The 21,818-nt window shown below is 42.2% G+C and overlaps 1 protein-coding gene across 1 annotated transcript in view; it reads left to right on the top strand.

The window, feature by feature from the left end:
- Positions 1-5,992: 5,992 nt before the first annotated feature.
- The window catches only part of cpxm2 (carboxypeptidase X (M14 family), member 2), a 33,732-nt gene continuing 17,906 nt past the window's right edge, over positions 5,993-21,818 (top strand). Inside the window, exons 1-4 of the mRNA XM_030774318.1 lie at positions 5,993-6,188; positions 9,112-9,213; positions 18,122-18,231; positions 19,874-20,013. Of these exons, the coding sequence (XP_030630178.1) occupies positions 6,008-6,188; positions 9,112-9,213; positions 18,122-18,231; positions 19,874-20,013 (533 nt within the window). The 5' untranslated portion in view covers positions 5,993-6,007. The remainder of the gene's footprint in view (positions 6,189-9,111; positions 9,214-18,121; positions 18,232-19,873; positions 20,014-21,818) is intronic.

Genomic DNA, 21,818 nt, shown 5'->3' with positions numbered 1-21,818 from the left:
CCAGGGATAATTCTCTTATATCTTTCATAAATTATTTTTTAAAAATTTTGTCTCTGTTTTCATTTTCTCTTCGGATCCCTTGAGGTATCCCTGGCAGCGGTGTAAACATGGCTTCTTAACGCGAACTGTCAAAAAATCTCACGTAACGAATACAGTTATTCTCAGTGATCTCATAAAGGACGCTTGTTTGCTAAATCAGAGACAACTGTGAAATCATATGATCGCAAACTGACTACGGCTCGAGCCATGTTCTTAGGGAGAAGAATCTGATCAAATCGAATTTTAATTTAACTCACATTTTTGTGTTCAAGTCTAATACCGTTGATGTGAGCAGCGAAGCCATCCAAATATAGTATGAGTGTTTAAACGAGACTGGATTGTCTCGCTAGGCACACAGCTGGTTTCGATTTTCCATCCGAATGCGTCTTATCTTCTCTCGAGTTTTAATTTGTTCTTGACTTTCATTTGGGAATAACATGGAGTGCGTTGGTGGGTTCCGTGACACAGTTAATTCAAATAGCTGTTACTGATCAATTGTAAACCATTCGTCCTGTCTTCAAACATCACAGTTTTTATTAATGTGTCCCTTTAGCGTTGTGCTGCTGATACCTGTTTGACCCTAACAGAATAAGTTAGACACAGATGTGCACGCTTTTCGTTGGTGCTCTTGCCCGAAGATATTAATGATCTTAAAGGGAGTTTCATCCTTTTCGATATATCAGTACATTATAACTCCTACCTTGGCATTTGGATCTTAGATGTTTTTTCAGTTAAAGACTTGGATTATTTATTTATTTACATTACTTAATTATTTATTACCTTTCTTGTTACATGATTCTCACACTAGGCAGATCAATTAAGTTTTAATTAAGTTTTTAAATGAAGTTTTTTTTTTTTTTTTTTTTTTTTTTTTTACTTTAAGACAGGATGTAAACCTATTTTCACTTGGTCAGCCGTTTCATATCTGAGTTGCATACTGAATTTTTAAATATGAATACAACAAAAAGGAGAAATATTAGTTTGCTAATTAGTGTTTTCTGAAATAATGTATTCAGAAAAAACACACCCCAATTACAAGGATACAATTGTCAAAAAATGGTCATAAGTCAAGTGTGAACTTCCTCCTTAAAGATAATTTTTAAAAATTCCATTAATCTCCCAGAAGTGCACGTGACACTATAGAGTTAAGAAACCAATCTGGCAAAGTGCACGGTGGCCACAACAAAGTCACGCTTATATGATTGCCTGTTACTCCAGACAGCCACTGACTGTGCAAATCAGATGCAGCTATCCAGTTTTGAAAATGCTGACACATCGTAAAAAGGGAATAAACAACCGATGAGTGTTTTGCCGGTAGTTGCGTTAACCGTTGTCATCGACACTTTGAGAAAACACCTAAATGCAGTATTTAAACCAATGATAAGGAGTCCATAGGTTTGACAACACTTCTCTTATCAAATCCTTTCATGCGAGCAGGATTGGACTTGTTTGGAAGTAGACGGGGAGAAGCTAGCCGTGCTTTACAAGCTGCGTGCTGTTCCTGCCTTTTCTGTGGCCATATTTCACCATGTTTTATTAAGGCAACATAAAAACAAAGCAAAACAAACTAATAAAAAAAAACCTCAAGTATCAGTGCACAGAACAACAGATATGTAAACCCGTCTTCATTCTGCTTTTCAATTTCAACTAAAGGGATACCATGATGATTTTTTTTTTTTTTGGCAGTGAGAAGAGAGAGACAGCAATTTCACAGAGGATGACTGGGAAAATTCAAAGTCAGGATGTCTGTCCTGTCCAGTTCTTTAAGAGCATTCCAGAATGTTCCAACTGACTTCTAAAAACATTTGGAACAAGTCAAAACATTTTATTGTTAGAGAACTGAAAATAACATTCTCAACAGTTTCTCACATGACATGCATATTGTCTGTCCCACATTTGTGAGAGATACAAACAAACAAACAAGCAACAACAGCAAACCTCACATTTTAGTAATGGTAGAGTATATGACTCCATGATCAGATGCTCTTTGTCAAAGTGACTGCTCAGTCAAAGTTCATGGATGTTCCTGGGATCATTCTGTTTGGTCTCATCTGTCAGTCAAAACTATGTTTATGATGTGTCCATGCAGAATGATGAGGTGACGAGTATGGTGAAGTGCTTTCTTGGCTCATGAAATATAGTCAAGTGTTCTTCATCAAACTGACTCCTCAATCAATGTCCAATGGTGTGTCTTGAGATGATTTGCTGTGTTTTTGATGTTAGTCACTACCTAGATTCTGGTATCTCTGTGTAGGACCCAGAATGATGAAATACACGTGTTTAAGTGCATTCCAACCTTGTAAATATGATAACTAAGCTCTGGGTTTTTGTCTGTCACCAATCAATCTGTCAGTGAAGCTCGAAAAAAATATATAAAGATAATCTTCACTTTTTACTCCTGTGTCAGTACTATGGGACCAGTTGTGGGGAGCAATTACATTTCAAACACTTGTCTTTGGGAAGAACCCTTTGGTTGTATACTTTAACTCAGATGGTTTTCTTGAAAACCCAAATACTAAAAGAAAATGCTGATGCAATTTCTACTCTGGTTCTTAGCAGCCAATGCTTATCAGTTTGTCCCTGTCGACTTTGAATGACCACCAAGCCCATGGCAGACCAACAATCCTTGCATAGACCAGGGGTTGGCCCAAAAACATGGGCCATGTACACTCCACCAGAATTGTTCTGATTCTTATTCATTAACCCTGATATGCCAGAGCCACACCCTGGGGGCGCTAGGCCCAGTCTGAGTGATACACACCAGTGCAGAACGTAGTTAGACACTGCAGCATCTAAGTTATGCTAAGCCTGATTCCTTATGGTATCTGTCTATATATCAAACGTCTGGCTGACATTCCCTGGGCTATACATTGTAGCTGTGTTGAGCTGCCTCTTCCCCTGACCAGAGTGGTTTGCATTTGCACCAGTCAAGAAAGGTTTACGAGGAGAGAATGAAGTGGGAGAGGGGGCATAAAGGAAGAAGATGTAAAGAGCAGGCAGATCGGAAGTCGTGGAGACTGTTTTCCTGCCCTCCCAAGAAAACACTGCCGTAGATTATCCCTCACTGCAGTCTCTAGAGCGAGTGGGTGGCTTATGACCTTCCATCCCTCTTTAAGTGCGAACTCTGTGTGTGATGTTTGTCCAAATAACAGAATGGAAACAGCATGCAGTGACGTTAAATGGTGAAACAGGAGGATTGTTGTGAATCATCTGCTGAAGCAGTAACGTTAAATCAAACAGTTGTTCTGTTAAAGAGAGTGAGACCACGGCCTAAATCAATGCTGAAATATGATCCAAAGATTGATAATGGCTAATGGAGAAAGAAATCCTTCAACAGAAAAGATCACTGCTCTGCCATGGTGCCAGCAGCAGAACTAGCGAAATAAAGCTGGTTAAAGCAGATGTTTCCTCTCACCTGTGAGCCTGAAGTTCCACGCTCACACTTTGATTCTCTGGCACTGTGTTTCCTGAAGTAAAAACAACCTCTGTGAATGGGCCAGCACTAAAGTTACAGGTTTTTGTTTTCTTTTTTTTTTACTTTATTTTAACTTGTGGAGCAGAGCAGATGTTACCCTGCTTAAAAAGGAATTTGGTTTAAAAAAAAAAATCAATCAGTATTCTACACATTAATCTGTCATAGCAAAGCCAGTAGGCTATTTATTCAGAAACTGTTTGCTATCTCAATTCTCATAATTGCCAAAGGTATGCCAAGAAAAAAAACCCCAACCAACCAACCAACAAAGAAACAAACAAAGAAACAAACAAACAAAAAATGTGCATTTTCACAAAGAAACGGGAAATGTCTGGATGTTTCCGTTTTCTGTTCATTTTGATGCAAATGAGCATTCATTTTCATTTTAATTGACAATGACTCATAAGATTGTGATGGAGTGTTTTTTTCAGTAGTGCACGCATAGCTAAGTTGCAAGTTTGCTAGCTGCCAATTCTCTGGTGAATAAAGTTAGAGTTAACATCAAATTGTAGCGTTAGCTAGCTTCGACTTAGAGTTTGTGTAGCCTGCAACCCTACAAAGGTGATATGTCTTTCTTGTGACTTTATTAGCTGACTAGCTTCACATAAGTAACAGCTGGGGCACCATATCACACATATGCACAATATGAAGTAATTTCTCTCATTCAAGTTTGAGGATGCAACTTGTGTGTATTATAACATGGAAACCCCCAAGAACTGAGGAATTTAATGTCCATGTATAAAAAGAGAATGTGTGATAGCATTTGGGAGATGATATGATGTAGTTCTTATTCAGCAGATAGCAGCAGATTCAAAATTACAAACAGGATTATCAAGTATAAAAAATATCAGCGCTTTATCTATAAAATAGATGTCTCGCTGTCAGTTACATTTTACATCTGTGTAACATCTGTATACTACGCTGTTCCATATTGTTCGTCTGAATGACATCTGTGTGATGTATACTGGACTGTGTACTACTGTTTATGTTTCTCATATTTCATTCCCAGAGTGTGTGTGTGAGAGAAGCACAGCCAGAGATATTTTCTGTGTTTTTGGAGTTTGATGGATTAGATCATTTTAGTGGGAGGGCTTCTCTGAGTGTTTTGTGTGCGTGTGTGTATGTGTGTGCATGTGTGTGCTTGAGAGTGTTTTTGGAGTTGGACTCCAGCCGCTGTTGATGTGATGTGCTGTGACACAGAGGGTGAAGTTTGTGTGAGCATGCCTAGGCAAACACACACACACACACACACACACACACACACACACACACAGATGCAGAGCTTATCATCAGTGCTTCACTAATGTGCAAATTATGTCTACGTCCAAACAGGTCCAGCAGTAAGAAAGTGGATTCACAGAATGATTAAAATAGCTAAGACTTGCCTCATTACTGCTCTAGAATCAAGAGAAATGCCATCAAAAATACCACTGAATAACAACAGTATATTTCAGTAGTACTCACAACTATATATATATTTACATTTTGCAGCTATTGAAATATTGATTTTAATGTTTTCCTTCTAGTTTCAGTAGTACTCCCAGTAAAACCCTTTTGCAGACTAATAACTACCCTGTAATGAGAATATTTCCAGTCATTCTTTTACTTTTTTATTGTACTAATGGTGGTTCAAAAACATTACAGCCTCAAAGAAATAAACTCTTACAATTAGATAGACGGGAACTTGTGTGATGAAAGTGATTTTCCTGGGATGCAGTGCCAGATGGTGATTGGGTTTGGAGGCAGTCAATCCCACGGTTCCTGTGCAGTAGAACTGAAAATTTACTCGGATTACCGTGGCCCTGCGCCTCAGACGGAGGGTGGGAGGGCTGGACGGAGTATTCAGCAGAACTGATCCTACTAAAAGCAAAAACTTTTTGCCAGTGCGAGAGTACCAGTTTAGACAGGTTTGGATCCAATGTCGCTGCATCTTAAAGAGTAACTTTGCTAAACCCTCCTTTTTTGCTTTCCTCTCTGCAAAGCTGAAAAAGGGTTAAAGTTTTCCAAAACTTCTCCGGCTGCTTCCCAGACACTCTCTGCGGCTTCAGCCACCTGCCAACATCTGAAGTTGAAAATCCCTTTCCCTCCCTCTCCCTTCCTTTCACTCTCTCGCTGTCCTTCTTCCCGCTTCTCTCCTCTTCCTTCCCTTCCTGCTTTTTTTTTCTCCTTTGCGTTTTCCTGAGTGACAGCTTGCATGGACCCCCTGGCTCTGAAATTTTTGACAGGGACCTCTGAAAGCACGTGAATAGGTTGTTGAACTTCTTGGATCACAGAGGGAGAGACAGAGAAAGAGAGAGAGAGGAGAAGAGAGTTGTGTATGGTACAAAGCCTAACACACGCCCCCCATCAGGACACTGGACCTTCTGACTGAGGATGCTGCCCCTAATGACCAGAGGACATCACTCTCCGTTCCTTACTGTTACTGCTGTGCTGGGGCTTTTGGGTTTTCTGGTGGAGGTTTGCTGTGGGTACCCAGCTGAGGATGAGGATTACTACATGCAGGAACTTCTAAGTAGGGAACATTACCACCGCATCCCGTCCCCAGAGGAGACCCCACAGGAGGGGCAGGAGCCATGGGCTGACCGTCACCCCATACCAAACACCAGAACTGCGCCGCCGAAAGCCAAGGCAGCCAATGGGAAACAGGCAGCAAAAGTGAACGCTGATGCTAAGTCAGGTAAACTTTCACATCTTTTTTTTTCTGTCCACTGCTAAAGGGATCCTTAGCAATTTTCCACAAGTGTCAATCACAAAGGTCCCTTGTGTGTTATAAAACATTATTGGCTTTCCACAAAATTGTCAACACGAAAAAGTTTAACTGGTGCTCAGACTATCCAGAAACGGAGTTGTAAAACGTTAACAGAGCCCTAAAATGTCCGAGAAGCAGTTAGCAATGTGAGTGCTGAGACCCTTTTTTCCAATTTGACAGAAAAGGTTTCAAAACTGCTTGACATTAAAATGTCATCTTTGAGAGTAATGCAGACAGCTTTTAAGGAAATGATACTTCTTTAATGTTGTGAAATTGTAAAAAAAAAAAAAAAAAAAACTGTTTCCTGTAGTGACCCCTCAGTAAATTTGTCACCAAGCACTGATGCCCTGTGGTGGACTGTTTTTTACATTTTATATTCTTTGTTCTAGCTAACAGCAAACTTTTGCTGATGTATATGAGACAGCTAATTGGAAATACCATTTATCATTTTGGGCAGAGACTGCAGGGCTTAATGAAGTGAATTAATCACTGAACAAAGTAAAACCTGACATGCTCCACTTTGTCCACTTTTGTCTCATCCCAGTGACTGAATATGTCTTAATTTCATTAAACCTGACTTAGAGGCTTTGCATATAGATGCCTTTACAGCATATTGCGAGTCTTTTCCTAGACTTAAAAATATAGCCCAAACATGGGTGTGTTTGATCAAATACAGATTTTTTTTCTGGGTACACTGTACAAATCACTTCATCCATGATCATTTCCCTGAAAAAAAAACCTATCAGTGTTAATTTGGTGTGTGATTGATTAAGAGAGAGAAAGGAAAAAAAACCCAGAACCTATCTGTTTGTATTATTCTTCCCTGTCTCTTTCTCTCACTACTCCCTGGGTTTGACTTCATGTGTATCAGATGGGCTACATGACCTTTTGCATGTGGAACTGTGTTTAAAGCAACAGGATATCTCTGTGTTACATTTAGAGAGAGAGAGGGAGAGAGTGAGAGCGAGAGATAGAGACACACACACACACACACACACACACACACACACACTGATGTGCAAAGCACATGTGAAATTTATTGCCAAGCAAAGAGGGCTGGGGTGCATCCGACCAGAGTGCTGCCCCCATTCTCCAAATCATCTCTCATGAAGCCCGACACTCACACAGTAGCCTAATGATTTGCACAGCAGAGAGAGTTGGAGCGAGAGAGTAAATGAAAGGGAAATACAGAGGGGTAGAGCTGTTGAACGAGTGTCTGTGGCATGACTGACAGCTGGTAATTGGGAGCAGCTGTGTCGACAGTGACCTGCTCACTCAGGTATTTTTACCCACGGGCCCCTGGTAAGGGGTAGTTGTAATGTACCTACTGCAGGTGAGCTGGGGCAAGAGAGTTTGTGTGTGCCGAATACAAACTTAAGGCTTCCAGTGGATTAATTCAGAATTCCTTTTGGATTCATTACTAATGCATTCCAAAGTCATTCCAAATCCATTCATAATCCATTCCAAATTTATTCCAAATCCTCTCTGAATGTATTTTGAATCAAGTTTAATTCTGTTGGCCCATGGAGGGACCGTTACTGATAGCAACTCATGGTCCGTTTTGGTAGTATTCAGCTGGGTGCTGCACAAAATCAGTAAACATTGATGTGATCCCACAATACTGTCATATGGTAGATAAAGGGACTGGCCAAGTCTTTATGTATTTTAAATCCATTACCACAGAGAAGACAAAAAGTCTTTTTCTTACTTTTGTAATGATTGTGTTTTTTTTCTTCTTCCTCTTTGCATTATGGTTACTTCATATCTGCCATAATGCTGCTTAGTCATTCTGCGTAACCTTTTTTGTTTTTGACTTCGATTTGGGGACAAAGATGACGACTGCAGTTGTGCAATTGGGATATCTGGTTTCAGCTCAGGCAATGATTGTAATACAACATAAAACCCTGTCTGGACCACAGAGATATGTACCTTCATAACGGAGTAATAAGAAAAAAAAATTGACGATATATTAATGGTGTCTTTTCAACAAGTCCATTCATCCAGTTTATTACTTTATGTTGATTTAAGAGGCACTTGAAGCAGAAATATTGGGTAGTCATATGATCCATCTGCATCACAGTTATGTCACTACAATTAATATCTAATAATTTTGAGGACTCTTATCTTCATAGCCAATGTGTGTGTGTGTGTGTGTTTTTTTCCACCACTGCAGCTACAGGTCAGTGTGGTGAACAAATAAAAACAAACTATTCTCTTTCCTCCTTTTGATTAGCAGAACTCCTCCTGACGCATCGGCAACATGCTGAATAAATAACGAACACAGACAGACACTAAATAAATGCACAAGCTGCTGAAACAGAGCGAGAAGCTCATTACCATTCAGATCCATTCGTGTAATTATTCACAGGACTCTGTAAAGCTTTGAATTCAACCTGTCCCGCCCCCCACCCCACGCCCAGTTGCCCAGCAAGATAAAGAGTTTCAGATGCGACAGGAAGATAGGAGTCCCGAAAGAGCTATCCTTAAATGACATCCCATGCTAATAAAAATCAAGACATTGCTTTCTTCAATGTGTTGCGCAATCCAAGAATATCAGTTGCATATCCCCCTAGCATATGCAAGATGTTTGTTGCTCTGAACTGACTGAACTGAAAAGATGAAAAACACTGTACAATTGTGATTGTGTTTATTAAATGGACCTTTCAACAGGCTGCTGAAAAGGGCGGTGTCTCATGGGAAAATTATCGCTTTATTACGTTCTCTGCTAGCGACAGGAATGTGTCATCTTAGGCAAATATGCAATGTGCTGTATCTGGTGTTTGTCCATGGTAAGGTTTTTCTGTCCAAAGGGACAATTTACTTTGTGATAATGATTTATTTCGCCTGACAGTGAAATCTGGAAACAAGAAGGCAGAGAAGACTAAAAAGGGAACTGTGAAAACACCCAACAGCATCAATGAGGCAGAGGGTTCATACAGATCAGAGAAAGAGGGTAAGTATCCACACACACACACACACACACACACACACACACACACACACACACACACACACACACACACACACACACACACAGTACATGCGCCCACCATTGGTACAATGGAAAGAATTCAAGATTTTCTCCTGGAGGTAAACTATGGAATAGGGAAACCATCTGTTAAATTAAGTTTAAGACATGTTGTTGTCTTTTCTTGGGATGAAGCATCTTCTTGTTTGGTTGCTATGGATCACATAGTAAATGCGAGAGAGGAACTCAGATGCTCGTAGTACGAATGCCAATCGTCTATTAAACTCTTTGAGGTTGTGTTTCATCAGTTGAGTCCAAACCACAATGAAACAACCATTTCATTCCATTCTGCTGAAAATTGCCATTTGGGGTGCATCAGAGTTCTGTCAAAGTTTGGTTGCCATGGGAACCGTGACCAAAGGACAGGACTATAAACTGTTCAGTTCAAAAACAAAGAAAACAAACAAAAAATATAGACAGGCAGTCTCCTCAAACAAAAAAGGCTAATAACAGTTTAATATACTACCTCAAAAATCCCCAAAACAAAACAAAACAAAGAAAGGATAAAAATAAAAAAAAGATGTTGGAAAAAAAGCAGGCAGCGATAACAATCAAGTGGTTCTGCTGGCATCCACCTTTGTGACCCTAATCTGAGAGGTTTACTCCTGAAAGGTGATTAACTGTGGTATGGGCTGGATGGTAGCATTGTTTTACAGTAATACTTTAAACTTTACGAGCATGTGGTACTGACACCAGATCAGTTCAGCAGGAGATACTGAACATTCTGTTGTGGTCCAGTGTTTCATATGATCTCCCACCTTTCCAAGTGTCTGGACTGAAATGAATGATTAACATTGAACCTGACTGGTATCATTGAGTGACATGAACACCTTTTGAGTTTAACACACTGTAGAAAGCAGTTATTTGTTTGGGTAAGATTTTTGTCACTAATTCAAGCTGTCACAAACCTGTAGAACATCCATCCACACAGCCCTCTCTGCATTCTTCCAGACTTGTGTCATCATGCAGATGTCTTCGAATAGGAAGGGAGCAATGACATGGCTGACCTACAGACATAATACTGGAGATTAAAATGGATGCTATCACAACAACCTCATGAACGTCCAGCTCAGCTTACAGAGCCTATATAGACAAAACAACTCAGCCAGTACATTTTGCAGCTTCGCGATGGCTCAATGGGTGGTGGTTAGTGTCAGTGACCTTGACCAAGGCACTAGCAAAAAGACCTGGAGTTGGTCCCCGGGCGCCGGCGCTGGCTGGCCACTGCTCCTAGCTCATAGTGTGTGTGTGCGTGCACTGCTCTAGTGTGTGTGTGCTCATTGGTGTCAGGATGGGTTAAATGCAGAGGCTGCGTTTCGCTGCTCAAGTGTGTGTGTGACAAATAAAGTACTTCTTCTTCTTCTTCTTCTTCTTCTTCTTCTTCTTCTTCTTCTTCTTCTTCTTCCTCTTCTTCCTCTTCTTCTTCTTCTTCATCTTCTTCTTCTTTACAATACAAAATTGTTTGACTTTTTATGATAATGAATACGTACGTCAGTAACTAAATACAAAACACACGTAGGATTTGGGAGCATGCCCAGTGGGCATCCAGAAAGAATCTCTGATCTGAAGAAGTTGTTTTATTTCCATGTCAAAAAACCAAGGACTCGGGTTTGATGGATTTGGTGGTTTCTGCATTAAGTGTTGGACAGTAATACTACCAGATACAGCCATGGGTTACATGTCTACAGGAATATCCATCACCTTAGCAGGCAGCTGTGAGTTTATGACAGCTCTAGATTATAAGTCATACTGATTTTCTATATGCTCATCAAGGCAGTAGAAGATCTTGAAAAAATGAACATATGAAACATACAGAGATGGTCTTTGTTTTTATCTTTTCAAACGTGTTCTTTGAGCTGCAGCTGTTTGTTGGCAGCGAGTCTGAAGAGAAGTGATTCATAGAGGAGTCATGTTAATTGATTCAATTTTGTGGGCAGCAGTGCTTCATGCTCGCATGAGCTTGGCAATGTTTGTTAAGATAGAGGCTTGATTAGCCCATAATACTCAATGAATTTATGAGTGCTTTAAAGAGAGAATGTGTCATCAGACCATGGAGAGAAAGGTCCACAGATTCTGCATGGATTGTCTTCTTATATCCTTTGCCCTGAATTCTTATCGAGAAGATGGCAAAAAAGAAAAAAAGAAAGAAAGAAAGAAAGCTACACTAACATGTGAAATAAAACAACAACAAAAAAATTGAATCTACGGATTTGGGACACAGAGGAACATAACTCCATTCACAGGGCCAGGGAGTTCAGCGTGCTGTCTTCAACACTTTTGTTTATTGCACTGGCACGTTATTTGTGTTGTCTGATGAGATTTCCAGCGCTTTGTGAAATGTGTCTGTGCACTAGAGCTTCCCTCCAAAAGCAGTATTCCTCTTAATGCATGCTCTACAGGATGGCATGAGCTCCTGTTTGTTTTCCTGATTAGCTTCCACCACAGCTCTTGTGGTATGGTGCTGTGTTTTGTTGTTTGGTGTGGTGTGGTGTGCTGTGGTGTGCAGTGGTGTGCTGTGGTGTGGTGTGGTGTGGTGTGGTGTGGTGTAGAGTGGTGTGGTGTGGTATGGAGTGGTGTGGAGTGGTGTGGTGTGGTGTGGTGTGGTGTGGTGTGGTATGGTGTGGAGTGGTGTGGTGTGGTGTGGTGTGGTGTGGTGTGGTATGGAGTGGTGTGGTGTGGAGTGGTGTGCTGTGGTGTGGTGTGGTGTGGTATGGAGTGGTGTGGTATGGTGTGCTGTGGTGTGGTGTGGTGTGCTGTGGTGTGCTGTGGTGTGCTGTGGTGTGGTGTGGTGTGGTGTGGTATGGAGTGGTGTGCTGTGGTGTGCTGTGGTGTGGTGTGGTGTGGTGTGGTATGGAGTGGTGTGGTGTGGAGTGGTGTGGTGTGGTGTGGTGTGGTGTGGTGTGGTATGGAGTGGTGTGGTGTGGAGTGGTGTGGTGTGGTGTGGTGTGGTGTGGTGTGCTGTGGTGTGGTATGGTGTGGAGTGGTGTGGAGTGGTGTGGAGTGGTGTGGAGTGGTGTGGTGTGCTGTGGTGTGGTATGGTGTGGAGTGGTGTGGTGTGGTGTGGCGTGGTATGGTGTGGAGTGGTGTGGTGTGGTATGGTGTGGTGTGGTGTGCTGTGGTGTGGTGTGGTGTGGTGCGGTGTGGTATGGTGTGGAGTGGTATGGTGTGGTGTGGTGTGGTGTGGTGTGGTGTGGAGTGGTGTCGTGTGGAGTGGTGTGGTGTGGTGTGGTGTGGTGTGGTGTGGTGTGGTGTGCTGTAGTGTGGTGTGCTGTGCTGTGGTGTGGTATGGAGTGGTGTGGAGTGGTGTGGTGTGCTGTGGTGTGGTGTGGTGTGGTGTGGTGTGGTGTGCTGTGGTGTGGTGTGGTGTGGTATGGTGTGGAGTGGTGTTTTGTGGTGTGGTGTGGTGTGGTATGGTGTGGTGTGGTGTGGTGTGGTGTGGTGTGGTCTGGTGTGGTGTGGTGTGGTGTGGTGTTTTGTGGTGTGGTGTGGTCAGGTATGGTGTGGTGTTTTGTGGTGTGGTGTGGTGTGGTATGGTGTGGTGTGGTGTGGTGTGCTGTAGTGTGGTGTGGTGTGGTGTGGTGTGGTGTGGTGTGGTCTGGTGTGGTATGGTGTGGTGTGGTGTTTTGTGGTGTGGTGTGGTCAGGTATGGTGTGGTGTTTTGTGGTGTGGTGTGGTGTGCTGTGGTGTGGTGTGGTGTGGTATGGTGTGGTGTGGTGTGGTGTGGTGTGGTCTGGTGTGGTATGGTGTGGTATGGTGTGGTGTGGTGTGGTGTGGTGTGGTGTGGTGTTGGTGTGGTGTGGTGTTGGTGTGGTGTGGTGTGGTGTGGCGTGGTATGGTATGGAGTGGTGTGGTATGGTGTGGTGTGGTGTGGTGTGTGGTGTGGTATGTTATGGTGTGGTATGTTATGGTGTGGTGTTTTGTGGTGTGGTGTGGTGTGGTGTGGTCTGGTGTGGTATGGTGTGGTGTGGTGTTTTGTGGTGTGGTGTGGTCAGGTATGGTGTGGTGTTTTGTGGTGTGGTGTGGTGTGCTGTGGTGTGGTGTGGTGTGGTATGGTGTGGTGTGGTGTGGTGTGGTGTGGTCTGGTGTGGTATGGTGTGGTATGGTGTGGTGTGGTGTAGTGTGGTGTGGTATGGTGTGGTGTGGTGTGGTGTGGTATGGTGTGGTGTGGTGTGGTGTGGTGTGGTGTGGAGTGGTGTGGTGTGGTGTGGTGTGGTGTGGTGTGGTGTGGTGTGGTGTGGTATGGTGTGGTGTGGTATGGTGTGGTATGGTGTGGTGTGGTGTGTGGTGTGGTATGTTATGGTGTGGTATGTTATGGTGTGGTGTTTTGTGGTGTGGTGTGGTGTTTTGTGGTGTGGTATGGTGTGCTGTGGTGTGGTGTGGTGTGGTGTGGTGTGGTGTGGTGTGGTGTGGTGTGGTATGGTATGGTGTGGTGTGGTGTGGTGCGGTGTTTTGTGGTATGGTGTGGTGTGGTGTGGTGTTTTGTGGTGTGGTGTGGTCAGGTATGGTGTGGTGTGGTGTGGTGTGGTGTGGTGTGCTGTAGTGTGGTGTGCTGTGGTGTGGTGTGGTGTGGTGTGGTGTGGTGTGCTGTGGTGTGGTGTGGTGTTGGTGTGGTGTGGTGTGGTGTGGCGTGGTATGGTGTGGAGTGGTGTGGTGTGGTATGGTGTGGTGTGGTGTGGTGTGGTGTGGTGTGGTGTGGTGTGGTATGGTGTGGTATGGTGTGGTGTGGTGTGTGGTGTGGTATGTTATGGTGTGGTGTGGAGTGGTGTGGTGTGGTGTGGTGTGGTGTGTGGTGGTGTGGTATTGTGTAGTGTGGTATGGTGTGGTATGGTGTGTGGTAGTGTGGTGTGGAGTGGTGTGGTGTGGTATTGTGTAGTGTGGTATGGTGTGGTGTGGTGTGGTGCACAGTGCTGTGGTACGGTGTGGTGTGGTGTATGGTGGTGTGGTGTGGTGTAGTGTGCTGGAGGAGGAGGAGGGAGGGTCAGTTTGATTTTAATAAGACTTGATTCTTGACCTCTGAGACCACAGAATGCCTCTTAGACTTAGCAAACCTGGTCATAAGACTGCAGACCTAAAGGCCAAATGAGAGCATGTTAAAGCTGTATGAAGATGGTGGCATATGTGGAGGGTTTTTTTTTATTTCTGCAAGTATTTAGCTTTGTCCTGATTCTGTTTCTTTTCCATGGTGATTCCCATTAATTCTGATGACATTGGAGCAAGTCCTGAATAAAGTGTGATGCCTGAGGGATTTATGTAATGGAGTTAACAGCCATAAGAAAAAAAAATAATCTGTATGACAGAGGTGTGGGAAGACTGGCCCTGTCATATTGAACTGAACACTCTTGTAACACACTTAGCCCTTCACTCTAATGCACTGTAAATGAGTCACCTCTTCAGTACAATGCTTGGATGTGCCAGAATAATAAGTTTATCTGAAATGACTCTCCATTCTCCTGGTCTCCAGAAACAATCTTGGAACAAGCCCTCTGCTCTGGAGAGCATGCTAACACAGGCTCATGCAGAACAGGAAACCCACATCATCCTGGACAACAAACTCCCATTCCAATGCAGGCGTTTCTGGGCGGAGCAAAGGCCAATAAATACACAGATTAAAAAGCTATGAAACAGTCAGCCGAGCACCCCCTCGTGCGTCCTGTTGGTAATACATAAGACCTAAGACCAGTCGAATCCAGCCCAGCATTTTCAGTGGAGCCAATGTGGTTTAACACATTGCTTTTTTTGGATGTACAGTTGATGTAGTGGGAGAACCAGGGGTCAGTGGAAGTCAGTCTGGCGTTGTTTCCTGGTCTGTAGTGGACCTGCTGTTCATATGAGGACAGTCTTAGCCAAGAGACAGCTCTGAGATGGAAACCATGTGTACCACATACTGCATTCACCAATGGACACATGTTCGAAAGGAAATACCTGCTTTGAAATCCTGACGTTTGAGGCTTAAACAGAGCTCCAAACAGCATGATGTGGCACAGAGAGAAGGCTGTTATCCATTAGTCTTCTCAGAAAGCCAATGTATTTACACTCTTAGTCTTGCAGCACTGTCCAGCAAACTCTTAAATGAGTCAATCGCTCTCAATGGGCCCATAGTTGGAAGGTGTTCCCATCTCTGTTATCCATTTAAGGCTGAGACGTTGTATATTTGACAGATCCAAGGAGAGGGCTGGAAATAATGTTTTAGATCCCTACAGTGCAGAATTAGACAGCTTGGGAGATGTTTTTTATGACTTTTATTTACCTCAGTCTGCAATACTGTGACCATGTTTTTTAATATCTGTTTTCTCAGTTTGTAACTCTTTTTGTGTGTGTGTGTGTGTGTGTGTGACGATTGACAAGAAGCAATAAATGTCATGCAGCATGTGCTCTCAGTGTGTTTAAATAAAGTGCAGTGTACTTGTGCTTTCAGAGTGTAGTGTACTGCTCTGCTACATGCTCTGAGTACATGCAGTGGCCACACACTGACCTTGTCTGACCTTCAGCTTCATTAAATGGGACGACAGTCACCACACACTTACAGGAGGGCAATGCGAGGTCAAGATCCCTTCACTTTGTCTCAGTGTAAACCTGCCTGACCACATGACAAACTCACCATGGCTCTCTCACATTCGCATGGTTCCCTCCCCAGTGTACATCTTTTGGTTTTGACTTTTAATATTAACAACATGCTTGTCGCTTTGAGTGTGTTCATTTACCAAATACTATTCTTATTGTTCAGGGGGACCCTTGCAGATGGGTACTGGACTTTAATGGTACACTTAAAACGTACGTTGCCTTGACGACCAAGATGAAATGTCTCTTTCATCCCCTTGGGTAGAGATGAAATGTGTGTTGTAAGCAAGGTACGGACACATAAGCGAGGCTGAGAATTCATGCTATGGATGAGCCACATTGAAGTGATCGATTTGGTGATCCCCGTTGAGCTGATAAACATTACACACTTTTCAGACAATCTAAAAAATGTAAAAAAAAAAAAAGAAAAATCTTACAAGCAAAAAAGAGCTTCTTGTTGTTGGGGGGATGACATTTTAAAGCCACATTTTAGCAGTGAGACATATAACAGGAAATATCAGCACATTTGTGTTTTAGGGTTTACATATAAAGTGTTAACTCAGGGGTTCTTAGAGATCAACAAGTACTGTATGGTTTATAACATATGAACATTATTTCCCTTACATCTGGTTATTAAGTTCTCTCGTTTAGGCATGTGTACCATATCACTATACATACATACATGTGCAGTTATTAATTTCACTATGAAATATCACTATTTCACTTCAGATTATGAATTCACAAATTGGATGCAGTCTCAGTATTTACCTTGTTGGACCAAGCCATCTGTGTTTAAGGTGAGACTGTCAGTATGGTCAAACTGAATGGTCATACTGAGTGCTTCTTTTGTACTAGCGCCTACCTGGATCACTTCTACTAAGGCTTCCCTTGTTTTGAAAGAAGGAAAAAAGTATTAGCACAGCAAAATTCTAACTACAAATTTTTGCAATTGTCAAAACAGTGTCAGACATTTCACAAATGCTGTTTTCAAGTATTACTTGCTCCATACTTGCCCAACAAACAAAAAACAACAACAACAACAACAACATCCACAACTTTCTCGTGTTCTACAGACAGTCACGAAACACATTACGGCGGAGTGACAGGCCGCAGTGATGTGGTGAAAGGGTTCCACATGTCTCTGTGATCCCTGCAGAGCTGAAAGCTCTCAGTGTTGTGTATCTGTGATGAACCGTTGTGTTCCTCAGCCTCACCTTGCCTGTCATTAGTGAGGCTGTGAACAGGGTGTGAATGATGGAGATGAAGAGAACTGTAATGCTTAGCAGAGGACTGAGGTTTTTCTTTTTTTTGTGGCCATTGTAGGATCTGTCTTTTTATGTTTACACAGTGTCACCACTAACTAGCAGAACCATGAGCTGAATATTAGTAGCAGTTATTACAGACACTGATGACTTACAATGAAGACTTGTCATAGACTTGTCAGTGTTAGGCTGCTATTGAAATATTTGACTTGTTGAGTAAGAACAACGTAATTAATAGCCAGAACATTCCTGTGACGATACCCCATAAAGATACATTATTAATTTTGTAATTATTAGTAAGAGCTTTTAGCAGTATTAAAATCACTAAAAATAACTGCATCACCAAACAAACCCAGCTTACTGTTTTTTTTTTTCCATTCTAGTCCCTTTCTCACCCTTTCCTTGTTACACACAAGCTTGGAGTTTTCTGTCTGTTTGTAATTTTTGAGCGTTTGTGATCTTTGGGCACAGAGCCAGATGCAGCTCTCTCGTGTCATATCTTTAAATTTACAGTATACGAGTTTGATTGAAATTGTGGTGTGAAGTTAATAGGTCTGTTCACATCCAAATTCAGAGGTGCCATTAACACTCTGGACCCCTTAGGTTACGGTTTATTTAAATTTTTAAGATCAAAATTGACTGACATTTCTCATCCAAAATGCCAAAATGTCGTGCTTTGCAGTTCCACCTTTTCGTCTCCCAAGTGGCTGAAAGCTACTCGTCTAAAACACTGATGTTGTTGCTTGGTTACTTCTTTAGATTTTGTGAAGTTAGGTTCAGCTATTTTTAGAGAATTAATAATTGAATAAAAGCCAATAAAGTCATGAGTGGGAGGTGTCTCCACCCCCTGCCCCATCAAATTCAGAAATATTGCTTAATCCTGCTGCATTCAACCCTTTGATTTTTCAGTTCAAAATGTGCAAAAAGTTTAAATCAAGATATAGAAAGATCATTATTTTCTTAATTCTTCCTTGTTATTACTCAGTCTACCAACAGTTATACTCTTCTTACAGACTGCCCACCAATGGGGTTGGAAACGCTGAAGATCGATGACTTTCAGCTCCACGCCTCCACGATGCGGCGGTATGGCCTGGGAGCTCACCGAGGTCGGCTCAACATACAGGTGAGTTCAGATCTCTCTGGAGGCGTCTTCTCGTGCTGAACACCGTCACAGAGAAAAATAATCACTTATCGGTTCTGAAAGTGCATAGCGTAGTGACAAAGTGCCACTTCAGTCACCAAGGAGAACTGTAACGAGTATTGGGTTTTCAGACTGGTCTGGACGCTTGCATTTTTCACTACACTAGAAGGCACACAACACAGTTTACTTTTACAGTAATATTTTACAATATCCCAAGACATTCCCTGAAATCCTTGCAAACGCCTTTGCTGCACTGTAGCAAAAATGATAAAGAAGTGTTTGTTTGTGGGGAAGTGTAACGACGTATTCATATTTATGTCGCTTGGGGGTTCTGTCTTTCTTATTTATTTCAAACTTTTTGTCGGCTTGATTGTATTTGCTGAGAGTCTGATGTTTGTTTGCATCAGTAATCTAACAAAACTGCAACGGAAGCTTCGGCCCATTGATTCAGAAATATTGTTCACGAGTGCTGCCACTGAAAATCAACCTCATTTTTGGTTTAAAGAAATCTTTCAAAAAGACGTTGGTGATAGTCTGGTATATTTCTATTAGAGCGGTGGCAGACCAGTGAGACCTGGTAGAACTGTCTTAATTCTTCTTACTTGGTTCTAGAGAGAAAACAAGGGAAAATACCCAAGCCTTATAACAGAAAACTCTGGCATATGCCAAGACGGGTATTTCCCATCAGTGTGAGGGCTGGATATAAGGTTTAAAACAGGGTGGATTGTGGTATATCTCATCATTTTGGCCTGCCAGGATTATCCTGTTACAAGAATCTAATGATTCCCATACACTTTACATCGACAGTTTATCAAAAGCAAAGTCAGACTAACAGACTATTTTTTGGCTAGTGTTTACTACAGCATCCCCAGTGTCCTGAGTGTGTTATGTTGGCGAAAAAGGGAGAACAAAAAGCCTGCCCAAAATGAGAAGGACAGATTGAGGAAACAGATGTTAGCAGTTGATTCAGGTCAATGCCCGATGGAGAACAATTTCTCTGTTCTCTGTTCCGTTCATGCTGGAACCAAGAGAACTGATTCTATTGAAACAATGTATTATTTCAATATTATCATTGTATTAGGCTAAGAATCATTTACAAGAAGCAAAGCTGAGTGTTCAGGAACTGTCCATATAAAGTCATTTGAAGCACTGGTATTTTATCTTATTTAGACTCACAAAGAGTAAATGAAAAGTCACAAATGATTACCCCATCCATAAGGCTACACTTATTGATTCATAACTTTTCATAAAACCTTGTTTGTAGGAAAGTTAACAAGCTGCAGATCTTGAGATTTCATTTGAGTGTCTGGTCTCTGTTTTTTGGCAATTTAACCCCCCCCCCCCAAGCAATACCAATTATTTTAATTAATATTATGCAGTACATTACATAATTCTTGTTTGCACATCCTCTTTCCGCTTTTAGCCAAAATTAAATGGAAAATTTCTGTATGACTTCATTTAAGCTAAAATCTGGTTCCAAAAAAGGCTGAATTATTGCAAACAGTGGCAATATTTTAAGGACATAGAACTTGAATGATTTCCAGGGTCTGTTTTATCGTCTCCTCTTTGCATCTCACATCTCTGCCTCACCCTCCACCTCCCACCTCCCATCCTCATGATTTAGGCTGGACTCTATGAGGATGATCTTTATGGTGGAGGATGGTGCGCTGGCAGAAACGACCCCCTGCAGTGGTTTGAGGTGGACGCACGAAGACTCACCAAGTTCACAGGAGTTATAACTCAAGGAAGGAGCTCCCTCTGGTCGTGAGTATGGCTAAAACCTAAATCCTCTTCAACCGACCGATCCGTAAACGTGTCCCAAAGCATAAGGACATAACTTGTTTGCCTTGCAGCCATTAGCATAACAGGTCCTGACATATGACATGAAAAGGCAAACTACACTGAAAGGTATGCAGGTATCTTTAAAGCGGACTCAGCCAAAAATAGGGTCAAGGTTGATTGGATGGGCTTGGAAAGGCGACACCTGATAGGCCGTACTTTGAATTTCAGTCTGGACGAGAACTTTTATGAGAGGTCTATCTTTTCTGTATGCAGTAGCCAGCGTGTGACTGGCAGCAAAACAATCAACCAGAGTGTGCTTCATTAAGTCCAGGTCTTATTGATGGCCATCCAACTCTCCACAAATGTACAATATGCATTTGTGATGTCCACCCGCGAGCATTTACAAGGATCAGACTGGGGAGGGGGGTGGGGGGCAGAGTTGCCAGATTATTAGACTAAGAGAGCCCTCATCTAAGTAATGAGGACGTTAATACTAAGGAGCTACATGTGTTGAATATCCATACCACAAAAAAAAATAAAAATCAGTCATTCTTCGTTAATATGCAGGCAAATTTTTCTTCGACAGTTACAGATGCTCTGTGTCTTCTTCAGTCTTCCAGTTTGATTGTAATTGCCCATGTATCTGAACCTGTGATTCCTCATTAACACATGCTGACAACATTTCTCGTCTTTCCACCTCTCCAATCTTACACCAGTCCCAATGTGACAGACACACAATCTATCCAATCAGCTTTGCTAATTGCTTTTTGATTGTGCACCAGACGCTGACAGTGTTTGAGGTATCAAAGCAATTAAAACAGGGACTCTTCATTCCATGATAGCATTGCACCCAAGCATTCTGTTAATGCTGTGTAGAGAAATAGCATCTAATTACAAGCGGCAAATGTGTGATTTATCATCTGATTAAGGGAAGACGGCCATTTACATACCTGATGTTACCTGAGATGACCTTTGTTGAGTTGTGCCAGCGTTAAAGCTGACTCACACAGCATCTCAAGAGTTAAGGTTAAGAGTCGTGTGAGTCATTCCGTAATCCCTCTCGATCATGCAGCGTTTTAAACACAGTGTTTCAGAGTTATTCCTCCTAAAAGCATGTCTGGGTGCAATCAGATGGAGCTTGGCCCTCACTGATGGTGAAGGGCAGCTCTCAGGTTCTCTTTCCTTCCTCTTTTCCTCCCACTCCTCATTTCTCTAGCCACATAAGTCCACCTGTGGAACCGGGCCGTATCAGAACATTCTCATAAAGTTCTCGTAATCCACACGCCCTGTGAAGAATGTTTTGCTCTATCTGTATTAAGCCATGACTCAGGACTTTTGCCAGGGTCATGTCAAAGGATTAGGAAAGTTAAAATAATATTGACGTCACACTGTCTCACAAGAGGAGAACTTAAAGTTAACATACCATGTGTTTCCCTGTGTTGCATAAGCCCTGCGGAGGTTTCTAAATGAACCCTGACAGTGCTTCTGTTCTTACACATGGGTGAATTGACTGTGTGCTTTTCTTTGAGATGTTCAGTTCTGAACCTTGGTGAATAGTTTGTATAGTCCTTATAACTGGTCTTTCTACGTGTCATATATTGTATCTCAGTTGTATAGCTGAGAATCATGACTGTGTGAGATAGTGAACTGTGATACATTTGTGATATTCGTGATGACCTGAGACCTTTGTATTGTTATGATGGAAATACTCGTTGGCAGAGAACAGGAGCCAAAAATGTGGTTAACACATCCCAAAAGAAAGTAACTCTGGTCAGAGTTAGAGGAAT

This window comes from Chanos chanos, chromosome 5 (genome assembly GCF_902362185.1).
Source record: "Chanos chanos chromosome 5, fChaCha1.1, whole genome shotgun sequence".
Lineage (NCBI taxonomy): Eukaryota > Metazoa > Chordata > Actinopteri > Gonorynchiformes > Chanidae > Chanos > Chanos chanos.
The sequence above is the reverse complement of the archived record's forward strand: the minus strand, read 5'-3'. Positions and strand labels throughout refer to the sequence as shown.